This window comes from Cynara cardunculus (assembly GCF_001531365.2).
Source record: "Cynara cardunculus var. scolymus isolate 2C chromosome LG 1, CcrdV1, whole genome shotgun sequence".
Taxonomy (NCBI): domain Eukaryota; kingdom Viridiplantae; phylum Streptophyta; class Magnoliopsida; order Asterales; family Asteraceae; genus Cynara; species Cynara cardunculus.
Genome location: NC_037528.1, coordinates 16,581,791 through 16,598,486, shown reverse-complemented (window position 1 = coordinate 16,598,486; position 16,696 = coordinate 16,581,791). Strand labels below are relative to the sequence as shown.

Genomic DNA, 16,696 nt, shown 5'->3' with positions numbered 1-16,696 from the left:
TATTATTAATCAAAATATATATTACTTCGTTATTGAACCTAAATTAAATTATAATGAAAATAATGAATCAAATAATTACACAAAAAATAGAAATTTTAAAAAGTTAATTTGATATTAATATCGATATATTTTTGTCAAAATTTTATGATATCTTCAAATTTATATTTTATTTAAAAATAAAAATATATCACTTTTTCAAAATCATATAAGACCATACTATAACATCGACTGAGATAAAAAAATAAAATAAAATATCTAAATCAATATGTATCTCGCTGCATTACGCGAATAGTGTAATATATATAGATGCTCTAAAAAATCAAAACGTCTTATTCAATAATAGTTTTCAACCAATCTACTCGTTCAGCTTCCCCTTTGGATTTATGGTTAAGCCTCAAAGATATATGGAGCACAAACATCTACAACAACATTGAATTCTAAACTCAGTCGTTTCATCGACACTCTATTTTTCTTGTTTCAAACATAAATAAATGAATAAATGTGTAAAATCCAAACTTCACGTGGGAAACACTTGAATGTAGTCGGAGGGCATAATCAGGGGAAAAAATGCCGTGCACCCGACCCGACCCGACCCGACCGACACCATCTGAATCCCCCATTTTACTACATACCATATAGAATCCTAGTGCAAAAGGGTAATCAAGTCCCATATGTTCTTTCACTTGTTCTTGAAGATCCTGGAGTCCCCTCAGCCTCACGTGTCCACGAGGCTTGACTCGTGTACCCGTCGTTAACGTCTTCCGGCCGCATGTAGCTTGGCCCTCCTCCTACGCCACTCAACTGCAGTTTTTGTGTCAAAAAGTATGAAAAATGAACTGTTAAAAAAAGTTCTTTTTTGCTCGCAAAATGGTACAAATTTCTCAATCAACAATCACTCCAAGATTGAAACTTGAATGCTAATAAATATAAAAAAAGATTTGGATCTTGTTTAGGTCTAAAGAGTCTCAAGAACTCATGAACTGAATACAAGAATACGTTCACTTACAATCTCCAAACATGCAGATAAAATGGTCATCCCTGGCAATGCATCAATTCCATGCTGCATTGATCAACAATAATTTAGAATTTTTCATGAGAAAATAGACACGAAACCAGACCAAAAGAGCCCGGTATATCCTACCTACAAAGGTAGAATGAGAAAACAGACACAGACCAAACAAAAATATTTTCTTTTTAAATCTGAAAATAGGCTTACTCCGGCTAAAATGGGAATTTGATTAAAAAAAATGGTTAAAAAGTGAATTTGGTTGGGAAGATCGGCTATTTTGGTCAATTTCCGGGAATTAATTGCAGCCTACCTGCTTTTGTACTTGAGTGTTGTAAACAAAGCCACCGCAGCAGAACAGTGTTGAAACTACAAAGAATCTGCTCCATCGACATTTTGTTAACCACATCAATTAACACACATGTCTTTGCAAATAAACAATAACACGACAAAAGTATGCAGTAGCTGCCTTTTGAAATATGAGATTAATAGAAGATATATTGTGCAAATAAAGATGATTAGATTACATACACGCAGGCAACAATTCCGAATAAAGCCCATCCTTTAGTAGATTTTCCGGCTTTATCTTGCTTAGATTCTGCAACTTTTAAAAAATCATCCATCAGATCAAGTTTTAAATGAAGATTACCTGCTTCCCAGAAGTAATCATTACAGAATATTGATAGCATTAATTAAGTCGATATAATTCCACTATTATTCATATGGGATCGTATTTTAGATATTTGATTAATAGTCAAACACGTCTGATAAACGATTGGGCAATACACAAGTTTGGGATCTAAAATCAAGACCTCTAAACAAGTTTCAACCACTAAAGCAAGTCAAATGTAGATTTATATCTCAAGCAGGAGGAAGATAAGAAACCGAGTATTACCGCACATTTTTGTAAGCGTAAACTGGATGGAATCATAACCCTCCACGGGGATAGTTAGCTGAACCTCATATGGGCTATCATGTGCTGTTTCACCTGACATTATTCATGGGAATTTCAGAAAATCGAGTTGCGGATGATATAGAGACAGTGAAATGCAAGTATATAATAGCAGAAGATTTTATACATCTCCAATCAATGTTTAACAAAGTTGGAGACAAAGTTGTCGGCCGACTCCCAGTTGTTGCTGCTGAGCCAGACAAAGTAACCTCCAAACCGTCCTGGGGAGAAACCTTGTAAAAATACAAAAAAACATAATGTCAAATAGAATCCAACCGATGGAAACAAAAGAAAGTGATTGTCCATTGAGATAAGAAAATACCGTAATGGATGGTTTTTGTACTAAATGGGAAAGGGAAGCTATTGCTGTCATATAGAGTGATACATGACTCTGGTCCGTTTGGAAGCTGAAATAAACAAAGGTAAGAACTTTCCAGAAAATAATGGAAAATTCAATGCTGACAAGATGATACACATCCTGACCTGAAGTCCTTATAAGCCTTTTCATAACCATATTGAGTCATGCCATTGTAAACCTACGAGTTGTTGAGAAGTGAGTCGATGATATAACAGTATTTTGCCAACATAACTTCCAACTAATGGTAAATCAATGGGGGTTAATATAATATCTTACAATTTCCCATGTTCTTGGATGAAAACCCACTGTGGATCCTTCAAACACTCGTAAACCTGGTTTCTCGCATGGAATTGCAAGATCAACGATCATTCTGCACTCAAAACATTGAAATAACTACATAACTCAAGCCGAGATATAAAGTCATAACAACATGCATTTGAGCTTACTTTATGCTTGATAATGAAATGAGAACATTTTCAGACTAATTTATCATCAACAAATAAGATGAAGGTTAGTGATGGAAATTGTATTTTTATTGTGTTTGAAATCTCAATCCATTAAAGCACCAAAAGGTCTATGGATGCTTTTTATTTGTAAACCAAAGTAACATCACATCAAGTTCACAATTTATCATCAGCAATACAAAATTTTGTAAGCCTATATTTGGTATCCTAAAACGTAAAACATTTGTCAAACACAATTTTTCTATCTGATGCACACTTTTTTAGAAACATAACTGGAAAACCAAACAGGGCCGTATTATCTGTCCCGGAAAGATAACTAATATATAGTTAAAATATCAAACTTAAATTAGCATCTAGGATTAAATAACTATTGCCAAAGAAAACAAGAGTTTTTGCTGGAGAAAACCTGCAATCTGACTCCAATGTAACATTGCATACGCATTCAAGTCCACCTGAGAATTGGCGAGGGAAAACGTATGGTAATCAATGTGGCTATAATGAAACAGATGTACCTTCAAAGCATGTGTCTCTTAAGGCGTAAAAAACTCATAAAAGCATAGCCCATTACAACTAAAATATCAGTTAATCTCAATTAATTTAAAAGCATAGCCCAATTAATTTTTGAAAATCTGAGTTTTCGCCTGAATGAAGTTAGCAATCGAGGCAAAAGTAATCTATGTTCCGTCCATGCATTTGTAAAGCCGTATAACTGGAAAGAACGATCTTGTGAAAATATCTATATTTAAGGGGCAACATGAAAATGTGTACTCCATCTAAAAGTATATAACCGTAAATCAACCTCAAAAGTTCTACACTTTGATAGACTTGGTGGTAATTGTCAGTTATCTTATCAATACTTTACAATATTAATTTTTACGTGCTCCCTTTTTATTAACTTCTTTTGGTTATTTTGATCGAGTCCTACATGTGATGCGCTATAGCTTAAATTGAAACCCTTCAACTCATTCATAGAGTAGCTCTACGTACCTTTGCACCGCCCATTTGGGCAATCGCCACATATGATATTTAACTGGATTTAAACAAGAAAGATTTAAGTAGTCCAAACGAACAACAGCTAAATGACTGTATGGTAACTTCCGCAAGGTATCATTAAGCTTACTTGAGATGTACGCCCCCTTTTATCATGACTTTTTTCACAGTGTTGCAGATCACCATTGTAAAATTCCTGACACATAACAAACTCCCGCATGCAAATTGAGACAACGTTTGAGGTATTTAGGTCTTTGATGCATGTATAACTCATCCAAATATACTTTTCATTAATGTTATATCCCAAGATGTGATGGTTGTTCCACTGTGACCAAAATTCCTAACTTAATATTTGGTCATTTTGCATGGTTATATTTCAGTGTAATTAGATAAACTAATGCTTTTTTCAAATAGTGGTATGCTGTTAACTGATAAGAGATATCTTTGAGAGATGAATCTTGAGGAAACAATTATATCAGACAAAGAAAAGAAAAAAGATTCATGAATTTCTGATTTATGTTGGCATATGAGGTTCACAATACCAAGATTCTCAATTGAGCTTACTTGAACAAAATCATAATGTCCTGAACCAGCAACAAAGTAGTTGAAGTCATCAAATCTGCCAAAACCAACATATCCCTGCAGTAAGCCCATACATTTACAGTTGCCATCATGCTTTTAGATTAAAAATTAACAAGTATACTTTCAGCATTCAGTGGGAAAAAGAGACAGCTTTTGCTTGGAAATATAGTTGGATTTTCAGATTTAATGTAATAGAAAAAATGCAAAATCTCCTAAATAATCAGAGTCCAGTATACAATGTAAACCATTTATATAAACCTGTGATTCATAACCCATCTCATATGAAGGCAAAAAAAATCATTGTGAGTGGCTTATTTGGACACACATAGGTTAAGCATGTTCAGGTTCCGACCCTAGTGAATTAGAACTTAAGAGCGCTTATATCTCATTCATTGGTCAATGCAAGCAATCCTTACACTAAAAACCAAACTGAACTGAAGAAACCCCATATATCTCTCCAGGAGGGCGGAGATAGGGTCTAGAAGGGGTAAAATGTGCGCAGACCTTACCTTGTTTCAAAAGACATAGAGGCTATTTCCAAGAAGAACCCTGGCTTGCAAAAAAAGGTTACTAAAGAAATTATAAAGCACAACATTACTTTACATAAAGCACATAACAAGATTATATAAATAATTAAATAAGAATGCAAATAGCCTAACTAGCTAAAAAGCACATAAAACACTCCCACTACCTAAAGAAGCTCCCTACTTCTACCGAAAGAAACTGCAAACCTATGTGAAGATTCTCGGCCCTTCCCCAACCCACCCTCTACCCTCTCAACCACCTCCCCCAAACTCTTCTACAAGAAATCAACTACCCTAATCCACTGCCTCTAAAACTCCTATCTAAGCTCATGCCCTCGGAAAGTAAGCGTGCCTCCATGTCTAGCCTTGGTTGCTCATTCCACGTCCTCCTTGGCCGAACCTTGCCTCCTCACCCCCTCAACAATGACACTCTCCACCCTCCTAACCGGGGACATATGTGGTCTCCTATAACATAGCCAAACCACCTCAATATTCCTTCTCTCAGTTTATCCAAGATAGTTCCCACTGAAGCAAACCATACACTCTGAGGTGTAAAGATTACATCACATTTAACAGCTTCATGGAAGGCAGTTATATCATTCACTGAATTCCAAACAACTAAAATAATGTTTAAATACCAACAAGATACAATGATTATGTGCAATTATATATTTCTGTCATTATTAGCATTCCAAGTATTGATCGATGTATAGGGTGATTCTTGGAGGAATAGGTAAGGTTACTCTTTTGTGACAAAAATTGTTATAGGTGTGAATCATGTAAACAACCTCATTACATATATGCAAGGGAAAGCCTTCAGATATATGCAACAGTGCAGACAAAGATGAAAACTTTTAGATGCTAGTTAACAGTATTATAATTTATCATCACAACAAATTAGTGAGGGTTACATCTCCCACACAGGCACATACAAAGAAACAAAGTTAATTTTCATCATCAAACTTGAGGAAAACAAAGTAATATGAGTTACCGGTTGTGATCTAGTTTCCATATCTTTACAGAACCGAACTGCATAGTCAGTATCCTAAAAAACGAAACCAAGATCAGTAGGGACAAAGCAAAATATCCTAAACTACAAAATAAAAAAGATTTGTTTGTGTACACATTACCCCTCCATCATACTCAAATGGAAGTCCAAGCCAGCTACTCTGTGTCATATCTTAAAGAAAACTAGATGGCAACGTGAAAGTAATCTTATACTTATAAAAAATTTACGACTGTATAGTTTTCGGTAGATGAGTTAAGAGTCATTGTTTTCAATTGCTAAACTGCAAACACATCAGAAATAAGTATTCAGATGCCGTAATTACCATATTTTCTTTCAAAATGGTTACAGATACACAAAACACATAGAAGTAGGATACAAAATCATAAATGTGGCTAGAATTGTCAAGAACATAGCAATTTGTAGGGGGCACCACCACTGCAGCAACACTCCCTGTTTGATAGAGGAAAGCTGGAAACAAAAGAAGAAAAAACAAAGTTTCCATTAAAATTCCACAAATTCTGACAAGATTAAAAGCATTGTGAACCAACCCCACCCTCATTCGACTAAAAAGGAGATCACCAATAAAAGCATACCCTGAATTTGGGTACATACACTGTTCAATTCCAAGATTGATATGGATTTTGAACTTGAAAAGGAAAATTTGACAGAATAAACTAAACCTCATAACAAATACTATGAATAGAATGCATTGGTGTTACCTACGCCCTTTGGCCCAATTGGTTGAAAGGGTTTATTTGGTCGTTTCAGAAAGAAAAACAAAAATAAATAATGATGTGGGGGTTAAGTTAAAGCTGGATCCATATCAATTTTGCATTTGAAACATACCAAGTTAGACAGCAAAAATCTAAAGTTTACGTTTCTTCAGAAAGGCGAAAGAAATCAACCCCATGAAATTTTGAAACATAAACGAGTAAAAAACTGTAAATTCACCATTTACCTGTAAAAATGGTTAGGAAAAAACTGATCCTGCGCTTCATACTAGAACAAGGAAAAGGAAGAGGGTGTAAGGCATCAAGAAATCTTGAAGTGAAATACATTTGTTTCATTTAAGGTTATTGATTTGAGATTTAAATTTCTGTGGATAAATCAAAGATCGAATACCTGGTTTCCCTCAAAGTGAATGAGAATGACGAACTACAGGCGGCGAGTCGCAACCAGCAATTGTCAGAATAACATACGAAACATCGAATACATGATGGTGATTTTGTTCATTAACCCTGTAGCTCGTGAAGTTGAACACCAATGCTGTCGTAATCGTTTTGGGTTTGTCTGGAATGCCCCGCATAGGGTTCGGGTCTCCGGGTCTAGGGGTCATTTCCGGTCAAGGGTCGTAAAAGAAAATGAATATAATTTTAAACAAGTAGGTAATGGTTTGTACCAACGTCCCAACTCGTAAATTGGGTGTAATGTTCTTTTTTAAATTGGTACAGTTTGTACTAACGTCACAACTCGTAAATTTGTAAAGTAGAAAAACTTATAGAAAAGCAATTCTCTACGGCCTCTTTACCATTCTGTATAAATAGGTTATTCTATTTGTACAAAATTCCATTTAAGCATCTTATTGCTTTAGATGAAACGCTTTTTCCTTTCACCGATAGGGATACAGATCGATATGCACCGATTGGAACTTCTACTTCTAGAACAGGTGGCTGGTATACTACCATAATGAAACTGTCTTCTAGAACCCGGTTGTAACTCAATAGAGTGAATAGGTTACCTTGTAAGGTATTGTGTTACACCTTAAATGTCTGGATTTAGCGTTACATAGTAAAAATAGGAAAAAGCACGATCAATGCAAAGTAAGCTTAAAGTTACAATGTTCGATACTTAAAAAAATAGTAATACAAAGTTTCAGATAATGGGGCATATCTTGTTGTCTCCATAGATCAGACAAAAGTTCAAATTCAAACTCGAAAGCAAACTAAGCTACAAGGGTCTCAACGACTTTTAGTGTCAATGGAACTCTTGAAAGATAGACAACAATGAAGATAAAGTGAATGCATATTCTAAAGGCGTTTTTTTAACAAGGAATAATAAGTGGCGACAAGAATAAAAGGAAATTGGAATTTGTAAGTCTAAAGATTAAGCTAAAGTAAAAACATAGTACTTTTAGGGGCTGTTCGGTTCGTTTTCTGTTAAGACCTATATTGATATAGTTGTCTGTATTGATATAGTTGTCTGTATATTAACAGATAAGTTGTTGTTTGGTTATTGTGATGAATAAACAGTCTGAATAAAAAAATGACTATTTTACCCTTGGTTTTACATAGAACATTATAGATCACATTTCTCAAAACAACAATATTAATAGATCAATTCATAAAACTATAAACAAATCCCTAAATGAAACCCCAAATTAGAAAACATACCCAAATCTTTTTTATTAATAACAAATAAAAAACAAGGGTAAAACATGAAGGAAACAGGATCCAAACCCTAAAACGAGAGATGCAACTCAAAGGAGGAAATGGAGATGGGTCGTCGGTGTGTGAGGCAGAGAGCAGGGAGGGACGGCCGGTGATGGTGAGGGCGACGACCGGCGATTATACCTCCAAATCCATCAATGGCGGAAGGCAACATTCAGCTACAGCGAGGGAGAAGACCTGGAAGGAGACCAGGGGGAAACACCCCAACGCACCATGGGGATAACGAAGGTTGTAGCGTCGAAAATAGGTGCAGGAGCAGGGCATCTGCGGCGGAGAAGGAGATGGTTGAGAAGACGCTGGAAGTAGGTTGTCGAAAGTAGGTGCAAGAGCTGGAAGAAAGGTGGAAAGGAAGACGCTGGGCATTTGGGGGGGGGGGTTTAGAAATGTGAAGGGGCAGATTTGGAATAAAGGTTTGAATAAGTAGCTGAGTCCATAGGACTCCATTTTTCTGGCTGACCGAATAAGCCATAAACGAACAACAATATATGGCTGACCGAATAAGTCATACATGTTTAACAGTCCATTAAGTCATTACCGAACAACCTCTTAGTTGAACAAAGAGATAATAATAATTAATAAGCAAGCATGTTTTTGCATGATTTAGAGCCGTTAACCAAACACTTATCAAGTAAGGGGAATGTTATATACACTTTTTTTATATTAAAATTAGATTAACTCATGTATTAAAAATATAAAAAAAAAAATCTTGATGCTGACAAATGTATGAAATTAGTAGGTAGAAATGTATTTACCATAATAATATTGATACCGACAATTTTTTAAATTTTGATTAAATGAATTTAAAATTTTGATTATGCATCGGCATCAAGAAATCCCAAACAAAATAAACCATCAAGAATTCAATTCATTGCTGGGAAACTTGACGTATGATGGTTTCGATCGCTCGAACGCTAACAACCACCAAAATCCCCACAAACCTAAGCATCATCCCTAAACTGCAATTTCCTCATTCTAATCGTCAACGATCTCAAGAAACTCTCAAGTTCCAGCAAACAAAAATCTTGGAATCACAACTAGTCTCTCTCCTCGATTCTTCCAACAATCTCAACCAAACCAAACAAATTCATGCCCATATCATCCGTAAAGGCCTTGATCAATGCTGCTACGTGATTACGAAGCTAGTTCGTGTCTTGAATGCTAAATTCGACGTCCCTATGGACTTATACCCCCGCCGTGCGTTTCAACAAGTGAAGCACCCAAACCCGTTTTTGTATACGGCTTTGATTCGGGGTTACGCTGTGCAAGGACCTTTTATGGAGTCTGTGATGTTGTATAATTTGATGAGACGACAAGGGATTGGTCCTGTTTCGTTTACTATTACAGCTTTGTTGAAAGCTTGTAGTGGTGCTGGTGGGGTCACTTTGGGAATGCAGATTCATGGACAGGTTATAAGTCTTGGTGGGTTTACTTCTGATTTGTATGTGGGCAATACTTTGATCGATATGTACGTGAGATGCCAGTTGTTGGATAGTGCTCGTCAAGTGTTTGATGAAATGCCTGAAAGAGATGTAATTTCATGGACATCGTTAATTGTTGCTTATGCGAGAAATGGGAACATGGAAGAAGCAGGCGAGTTGTTCGATAGATTGCCTGTGAAGGACATGGTAGCATGGACAGCAATGATCATGGGGTTTTCACAGAATGCCAAGCCTAAGGAAGCTCTGGAGCACTTCGATAGAATGCTAGAGGCCCGGGTTGAAACAGATGAGGTCACGCTGGCTAGTGTCATTTCAGCTTGTGCTCAATTCGGTGCAACCAAGTATGCCAAATGGGTTCGTGATGTTGCCGAGAGGGCTGGTTTTGGACCTTCAAATAACGTCGTCATTGGGTCTGCACTAATTGACATGTACTCAAAATGTGGAAGCATTGAGGAAGCATTCGATGTGTTCAATACAATGACCGAAAAGAACGTTTACTCTTACAGTTCAATGATTCTTGGATTCGCAATGCACGGGTGTGCACAAGAAGCAATCAACTTATTTGAAAAGATGGTGAAAACGGATGTAAAACCTAATAAAGTAACATTCTTGGGAGTTCTTACTGCTTGTAGCCATGCCGGTTTAGTACACCAAGGTCGAACCTTTTTCGCAGCCATGGAAAAAGACTACGGTGTAACCCGAACCCAAGACCACTACACATGTATGGTGGATCTTCTTGGAAGGGACGGACTCATTTCCGACGCCTACAATCTCATCAAAACCATGCCCATTTCACCTCACGCTGGTGTCTGGGGCGCCTTGCTTGGTGCTTGCCGTATCCATGGAAATGCCGACATAGCCGAGACAGCCGCAACCCATTTATTCGAACTGGAACCGAATGCCGTAGGAAACTATATACTTCTCTCAAACACCTACGCTTCTGCACGAAGATGGAACGATGTTTCAAGAATTCGAGCATTGTTTAGATCAAAGGGTCTGAAGAAGAACCCTGCAAGCAGTTGGATAGAAGGGGCAAAAGGGGCGATTCACGAGTTTCTTGCAGGCGATATGAGTCATCCACAGACGTCCGAGATCAAGAAGGAGTTGGAGGATCTTTTGTGTAGATTAAGGTTAGATGGGTATATGCCTATTTTGAGTTGTGTACCATATGATGTGGGTGATGATGAGAAGATGAAGATATTATGGGGGCATAGTGAAAAGCTTGCATTGGGTTATGGATTGTTGGGTGATTGCAGGAGGATTAGGATCGTGAAGAATGTAAGAATATGTGAAGATTGTCATGTGGTTATGTGTGGGGCTTCCAAGATTAGTGGTAGGGAGATTGTTGTTAGGGATAATTCCAGATTTCATCATTTTCGTAATGGTGTATGTACCTGTAACAATTTTTGGTGAAGATAGGAATTAAATTAACATATGAATATATGTTTTATATTTATCATGGGTGTTTATTGGACGATGTTATTTACAGTTATCCTGTAAAGTGTACTGCATATTTGAACTCAAACTGTAAAGTACTACACTGAAAAATTTGGTACGTGGACGTGTTTTGGTATGATTCAAAACCCAACCCAAATAGCATGATGGGGTATAAGAAAACAAAAAAGGTGTATCACGAAAATTCTAAATTATATAATTTGATACAGTATTATTGTACGATGCAGTTTGCCGGTAAATAAGCATCATTTGTGTTTATCTAACATGGTGATGTTGTTAAGTTTCTTTAAGGGTATCCTAAATGATGTCAATACTAATCCAGGTAAATCATGATCGTAAAACATTAGTCTTGAGAAACTCAATATACAATTGTTGTTGACGTCTAAAATAAAACCCGGACAAATGAAATATCTCACCACATCCCTACGTCTTAACCATTACATTTGGATTTTGCTCGAAGTGACTCATTTGAATGTATTTCTTGTGTACATGCAAGTGCTTGATGGAATTGGATAAAAGCTTGTTCCAATTATTGTCGGCTTGCTATTGAATCTAATGACATATTGCACATGTTTATAATCTTTGCACGCATTTTCTGTCTTTTGTGAGATTTGAACTTTTGATATTTCGAGGACTGGACTCTGGTGATAGCTCAGATGCTACTAAGGGGCTGTTTGGTAGTTACTGAATGGTTTGGTGCAGAATGATTAGGTGGTTTAGAATAATTAAGAAACTCTCATGATATAGTGTAAAATGAAATATAATTGTTTACAATGAAATTAGGGCGCTGAATGATTAAGGGAGACCCAAGAAGCAAAATCCGTTTAGATAATTTTAGAACCATTAAGAGACTGGTTTTTTTTTTTACTTAATAAGATTCACCTTTTAATGATTCAGAGAGTCTCTCAATGAAACTATTAAGAGGTAAACAAACTCCTCCTAAACCAACAACACACTACTAGAAAAACAAGTGTTATCCACGGAATTTCTGATGAATTTGCGGCGAATGGAAAAAGTAAACCTTTCTCTGATTTTCGTCATAAACCTGCCATTGTGTTTTCGAAAAAAATATTAATTATGTTCATTGGCGAATTTTGTGGCGAAATTTAGTTGATTTGTTAATTAAATTACACAAAAGTCCGTTCTTTTATATTCTTTTTATTTCAAGGAACTTAAAAAATAACTAGAAACGTCTCTATTGATATAATATGGTTTTGTATGGTTTGAGAAAATTATAATGTTTTTATTTTTGAAAAAAACATATCGATACTAGTATCAAATTAACTATTTAAAAGTTTTTTTTTATGTAATTTCTCTAATTCAAAATTTTGATAAATTAATTTAGGTTATATAACAAAATAATTTATTCTTATTTTATTCCAGATAAATACATGTTTTCATAAAACCAAATCCAATTTCATGACGTATTATCCTTTTGACAAGTCGAAAAAAAGAAATATAAGATAGAAAAGTTGCAATAAAATTAAAATAGAAGATATAGAACGTATATATCACGATGCACTTCATTACAAATCACGCCCCAAAATACAAAACCATATGCCAAGCCCCTGCCTTGCCCTATCAAACACACCCAGGCACAAAGCAGATTATTATATATATATATATATATATATATATTCACTCAACCAAACAAACAGGACGTACAGGTGAAATAAAATGATCACTGGTGACCCCCTGGCAACTTCTCCTTTATCTTTTCCATCAGTCCCTTCTTCTCATGCCCTTCCTCCCCTGCTTCATATCCACCACCACCACCACCACCCACGGCGGTGGCTGAAGTCTTCTGCTCATCACCACAATGATCACCACCAGGTAACTTCTGCTTTATCTTCTCCACCACACCTTTCTTCTTCCTTCTTCCTCCCTCTCCATCATCCTCAGACTGCATGCACAATTAACACACAACATCAATTTAATTATAGTTGATTTTTTTTTATCTCTGTTTCTTAGAAATTAATTTTATATATGAATATGAAAGATAGTTTATTAGTTTAACTTACGGAGCTGGAACTGCCACTCCCAGAACGATGGAGGATTCCACCATCATGTTTCCCAGCTTGTTCATGGCCATGCGTTTGAATGGTGGTTCCGATCTCATGGCCTACGGTGGTGGACTGAAGTGGGTTGTGAGCATACTCGTTGGTATTGTGGTGACCTTCTTTTACGTATTGCTCATCTCCTGATCCGTATTGTGCCATTTTTTCTGGTATAAAAGATTGATGCAGAGTATGTAAAATGTAGAATTGATGATGAGATATGAGATGGGTTTAAAGATCAATATATATATATATAGAGAGAGAGAGAGAGAAAGAGAGTGGAGATGATGGGATTGATTAAAGATATATGGTATGTGGCGGATTGAAGATGCATGGCAACAGCACAACCGTACACGTTGGAGATCGAATCCTCACGTGCCACGTACGTTAGGGTTTGGAAGGTTCCAAAGAAACCTACGAAAGGGTGATTGACATGTGTAAAGCAATGTCGGCCGAGATCGATCATGGAGTGAGTGAGTTTTTTCGATAAGGTTTTGGAATTATCTGTCATTTTATTTCATATGATAACGACGTTAGTTGTCTATCGCTGGTATTGCAATAGGATGTAAAATTAAAGTTCAATTTTTATTTTATATTATTCTATATGATAAGAAAAAAGAAGAAGCAAATATTTAAAAAAATACATTTGATAACCACCTGTTTTGAGTGTAATATGACGTGAGTGTAATCTGAAGTTATTGTATTTGAATATTTGTTTTTATGTATTTTTGACATATGAAGCCAAACTTAAACTAATCAAACACCTCTGTGACACTTTAATTTGACATTTAAAGTCAAACTCAATTTAATCAAACACCTTGTAATTTATCTTCTAAATTTTTATGATTTTTTTTAAAGTGTAAATTAAAGTTGATTTTACATTTTGTTGTTTTATGAAGATGAAAGGTTCAAATCTAAGGAAGAATAAAAATCTTCTTGTGACCATGGAGATTCAAATGCGATGACTTCGGGCTATTTGCAAAACAGGTGGTCACCCTGGGATTAGTCAGCTCACGTAACGAGTTGAATATCAAGTTAATAAAAAAAATGGTGGTTTGTGAAGTGGTGGATGCGTCCTTGAAGATGCTTCATGTCCCAAATTTATTAATAGATTGGTATGCTGATTGGTTTTGTACGTAGAGGGTTTCAACCCTTTTGTAGATTGCTAGATTTAGGTTCATGTCATTATTGAAGATTGAAGAACACAAACATTACATAATTTTGTTCAACACTCGATTTAGAATTATTGTTTTTCATCTAGTTTTTGACATGTGATTTTTTATTTTTATTTTCAAAGAATTTATTGGTTTCTAAGTTTTATTACTGATTTATTGGTAAAGTTTACTGTGGAAGTCTTCCAGCTGTTTTGAAACTAGAAATGGAGATCACAGGAAAAACAGACTTGGAAAACGAAGTTGAACTTGGTGTCCGGTGGTTCAGAATTTGTCCCAAAAAACATACCTAGGGAGAGGGAGGCATAGCGAATGGAGGAGGGGACCGGAGGATGATGTGTGACGAGAAGATGCGGCCAGATAGGAGGAAGCCGGCGTGGCAGATGCTGTGTCGAAAAACAGAGGTCCCGGATGGAGGGGGTGGTCACTGACGACCGGGGAAGGGAAGGGACTGATAGACAGGGATGATGGATACGTTTACCTCTATATATATCATTAAATACTAGAAGAATACTTGCACAATGCAGCGAGATACATCTTGATTTTAATGTTTCATTTTATATTTTGAGTCTATCAATGTTATAATGCGATTTTATGTGGTTTTGAAAAAAAATAAAATATTTTTATTTGTGAATGAAATATAAATTTGAAGATATCATAAAATTTTGATAAAAATAAGCGATATTAGTATCAAATTAACTATTTAAAAGTTTTTTTTATGTAATTTCTTTAATTTAATTTTTTATTATAATTTATTTGAATTTTAAAAACAAACTAATTTATTTTTGGTTTAATAAAATAATTTTTTAAGATAATAATTAAATATTCTGTTAGAACTCAATGATTATGTTAATTATATTTTATATTTTTTATATTTAAATGATGTTTATCATGTATTTGATTATGTTTATCTGCAGTTAGTTATACGAATTCAAACATAAAGATTTAATAAGTTGTACTTACGTACAATCAATTTGTAATCTTGAATTTTAAGTAATATGCATCAATAAACAGTACTTTATGCATAAAAAAATGTTTTTAAGAGTTTTTGTCAAATGATTTATAATATAGTATATAGAAAATAAGATAATTTAAAAATAAAATAAAGTTATAAAAAGACGATATTATTCCTGACTTAATTGAGCATCGGTTGGTGAAATTAGTACAACGGACCCAATCGAAACAAAATAGAAATCACAATAACATAAAATGTAATTATTTCGTTTGAAGGACCTAATAAGAAAATCTCAATAACGAAGCAAAATTTTTGTTGTCTACTCTTTTTTAAATTAAATATTTTTAGCTAATATATATACACAAGTTGATAAAGCTATAATTGTAAAACATTTTCTTTAATATTTTTAACCATGGTTTTGGATTTTACTCATATTTTTTTATTGACTTGGATATCTAACACGTTATACGAGTCCACTAATCTCATGATAATTATCTGTTTTACAGATAGTCTGGAGTCATCTCATTTAAACCTTCATGACCACAAAGAAATTTTCATTACTCCTTAGATTTGAACCTACAAAATACCGATACTTTTACTCTTATTTTTTTCACACCATACAATAGAAAAAGAAAAGGGAAAAGAGACAAACGGCAATAGAACGTATAAATAGATAACATTACAATAAAGCTGTACGTATCCCAACCCCTGCCTTGCCATATCACACACACCCCAGGCACAAAGCAGCTTATTGTGTATATATACATATAGCAACATCATCTGTGTATGCATATATATATATATATATATATATATATATATATATATAGCATCTCATGACTCAACCAAACAGACGGGTGATTACTGGTGACCCCCTGGCAACTTCTCCTTTATCTTTTCCATCAGTCCCTTCTTCTCATGCCCTTCCTCCCCTGCTTCATATCCATATCCACCAGCGACGGTGGTGGCTGATGTCTTCTGCTCATCGCCACCATGATCACCACCAGGTAACTTTTCCTTCATCTTCTCCACCACACCTTTCTTCTTCCTTCTTCCTCCCTCCCCATCATCCTCAGACTGCATCCACAACATCAATTAATTTACACTTTTTTTTTTTATCTCTATTTCTTAGAAATAAATTATATATATGAATATGAAAGATAGTTTATTAGTTTAACTTACGGAGCTGGAACTGCCACTCCCAGAACGATGGAGGATTCCACCATCATGTTTCCCAGCTTGTTCATGGCCGTGCGTTTGAATGGTGGTTCCGATCTCATGGCCTA

The 16,696-nt window shown here is 35.3% G+C and overlaps 4 protein-coding genes across 7 annotated transcripts in view; 1 reads left to right on the top strand and 3 right to left on the bottom strand.

Moving 5' to 3' along the window:
* Nucleotides 1-405: 405 nt before the first annotated feature.
* LOC112508244 lies at nucleotides 406-7,362 on the bottom strand. Of its 4 annotated transcripts, XM_025113045.1 has the most exons (18): nucleotides 7,008-7,362; nucleotides 6,844-6,884; nucleotides 6,262-6,353; nucleotides 6,007-6,045; nucleotides 5,868-5,921; nucleotides 4,335-4,409; nucleotides 3,901-3,966; nucleotides 3,768-3,810; nucleotides 3,187-3,232; nucleotides 2,593-2,686; nucleotides 2,442-2,494; nucleotides 2,281-2,365; nucleotides 2,086-2,191; nucleotides 1,902-1,994; nucleotides 1,538-1,610; nucleotides 1,320-1,386; nucleotides 1,007-1,060; nucleotides 406-801 (listed from the first exon to the last, which is right to left on the bottom strand). In XM_025113045.1, exons 2-18 carry the CDS (start codon nucleotides 6,881-6,883, stop codon nucleotides 661-663), a joined length of 1,221 nt encoding a protein of 406 aa, XP_024968813.1. In that variant the 5' UTR covers nucleotide 6,884; nucleotides 7,008-7,362; the 3' UTR covers nucleotides 406-660. The 4 variants fall into 4 exon arrangements, with proteins under 4 accessions (XP_024968813.1, XP_024968810.1, XP_024968812.1 ...); XM_025113042.1 differs by having other exon boundaries at nucleotides 6,844-7,362; XM_025113044.1 differs by having other exon boundaries at nucleotides 1,538-1,604; nucleotides 6,844-7,362.
* Nucleotides 7,363-9,212: 1,850 nt separating this feature from the next.
* LOC112526638 (pentatricopeptide repeat-containing protein At5g44230) lies at nucleotides 9,213-11,184 on the top strand. The gene has a single exon (XM_025137012.1). It carries the CDS (start codon nucleotides 9,220-9,222, stop codon nucleotides 11,182-11,184), a length of 1,965 nt encoding a protein of 654 aa, XP_024992780.1. The 5' UTR covers nucleotides 9,213-9,219.
* A 1,531-nt stretch (nucleotides 11,185-12,715) lies between these two features.
* On the bottom strand, nucleotides 12,716-13,521 carry LOC112516532 (dehydrin Xero 1-like). Its single transcript, XM_025123620.1, has 2 exons — nucleotides 13,248-13,521; nucleotides 12,716-13,129 (listed from the first exon to the last, which is right to left on the bottom strand). The coding sequence occupies exons 1-2, from the start codon at nucleotides 13,443-13,445 to the stop codon at nucleotides 12,908-12,910; spliced, it is 420 nt and encodes a 139-aa protein (XP_024979388.1). The 5' UTR covers nucleotides 13,446-13,521; the 3' UTR covers nucleotides 12,716-12,907.
* Nucleotides 13,522-16,220: 2,699 nt separating this feature from the next.
* The window catches only part of LOC112518612 (dehydrin Rab18-like), a 4,679-nt gene continuing 4,203 nt past the window's right edge, over nucleotides 16,221-16,696 (bottom strand). The window contains exons 2-3 of the mRNA XM_025126416.1: nucleotides 16,593-16,693; nucleotides 16,221-16,487 (exon numbers count right to left, since the gene is read on the bottom strand). Coding sequence (XP_024982184.1) covers nucleotides 16,272-16,487; nucleotides 16,593-16,693 — 317 coding nt within the window. The 3' untranslated portion in view covers nucleotides 16,221-16,271. The remainder of the gene's footprint in view (nucleotides 16,488-16,592; nucleotides 16,694-16,696) is intronic.

What these genes read in the sequence shown, in the direction of transcription:
- LOC112526638 (XM_025137012.1), top strand. Translation starts at nt 9,220, where the DNA reads ATGATGGTTTCGATCGCTCGAACGCTAACAACCACCAAAATCCCCACA.
- LOC112508244 (XM_025113042.1), bottom strand. Translation starts at nt 6,952, where the DNA reads ATGAAACAAATGTATTTCACTTCAAGATTTCTTGATGCCTTACACCCT. An exon ending in CATTTGAGTATGATGGAGGG is followed by an intron (nt 5,922 to 6,006) that starts GTAATGTGTACA and finishes TTCGTTTTTTAG; the next exon opens with GATACTGACTATGCAGTTCG. An exon ending in TGGAAACTAGATCACAACCG is followed by an intron (nt 4,410 to 5,867) that starts GTAACTCATATT and finishes GGCTTACTGCAG; the next exon opens with GGATATGTTGGTTTTGGCAG.
- LOC112516532 (XM_025123620.1), bottom strand. Translation starts at nt 13,445, where the DNA reads ATGGCACAATACGGATCAGGAGATGAGCAATACGTAAAAGAAGGTCAC. An exon ending in GGAGTGGCAGTTCCAGCTCC is followed by an intron (nt 13,130 to 13,247) that starts GTAAGTTAAACT and finishes TTGTGCATGCAG; the next exon opens with TCTGAGGATGATGGAGAGGG.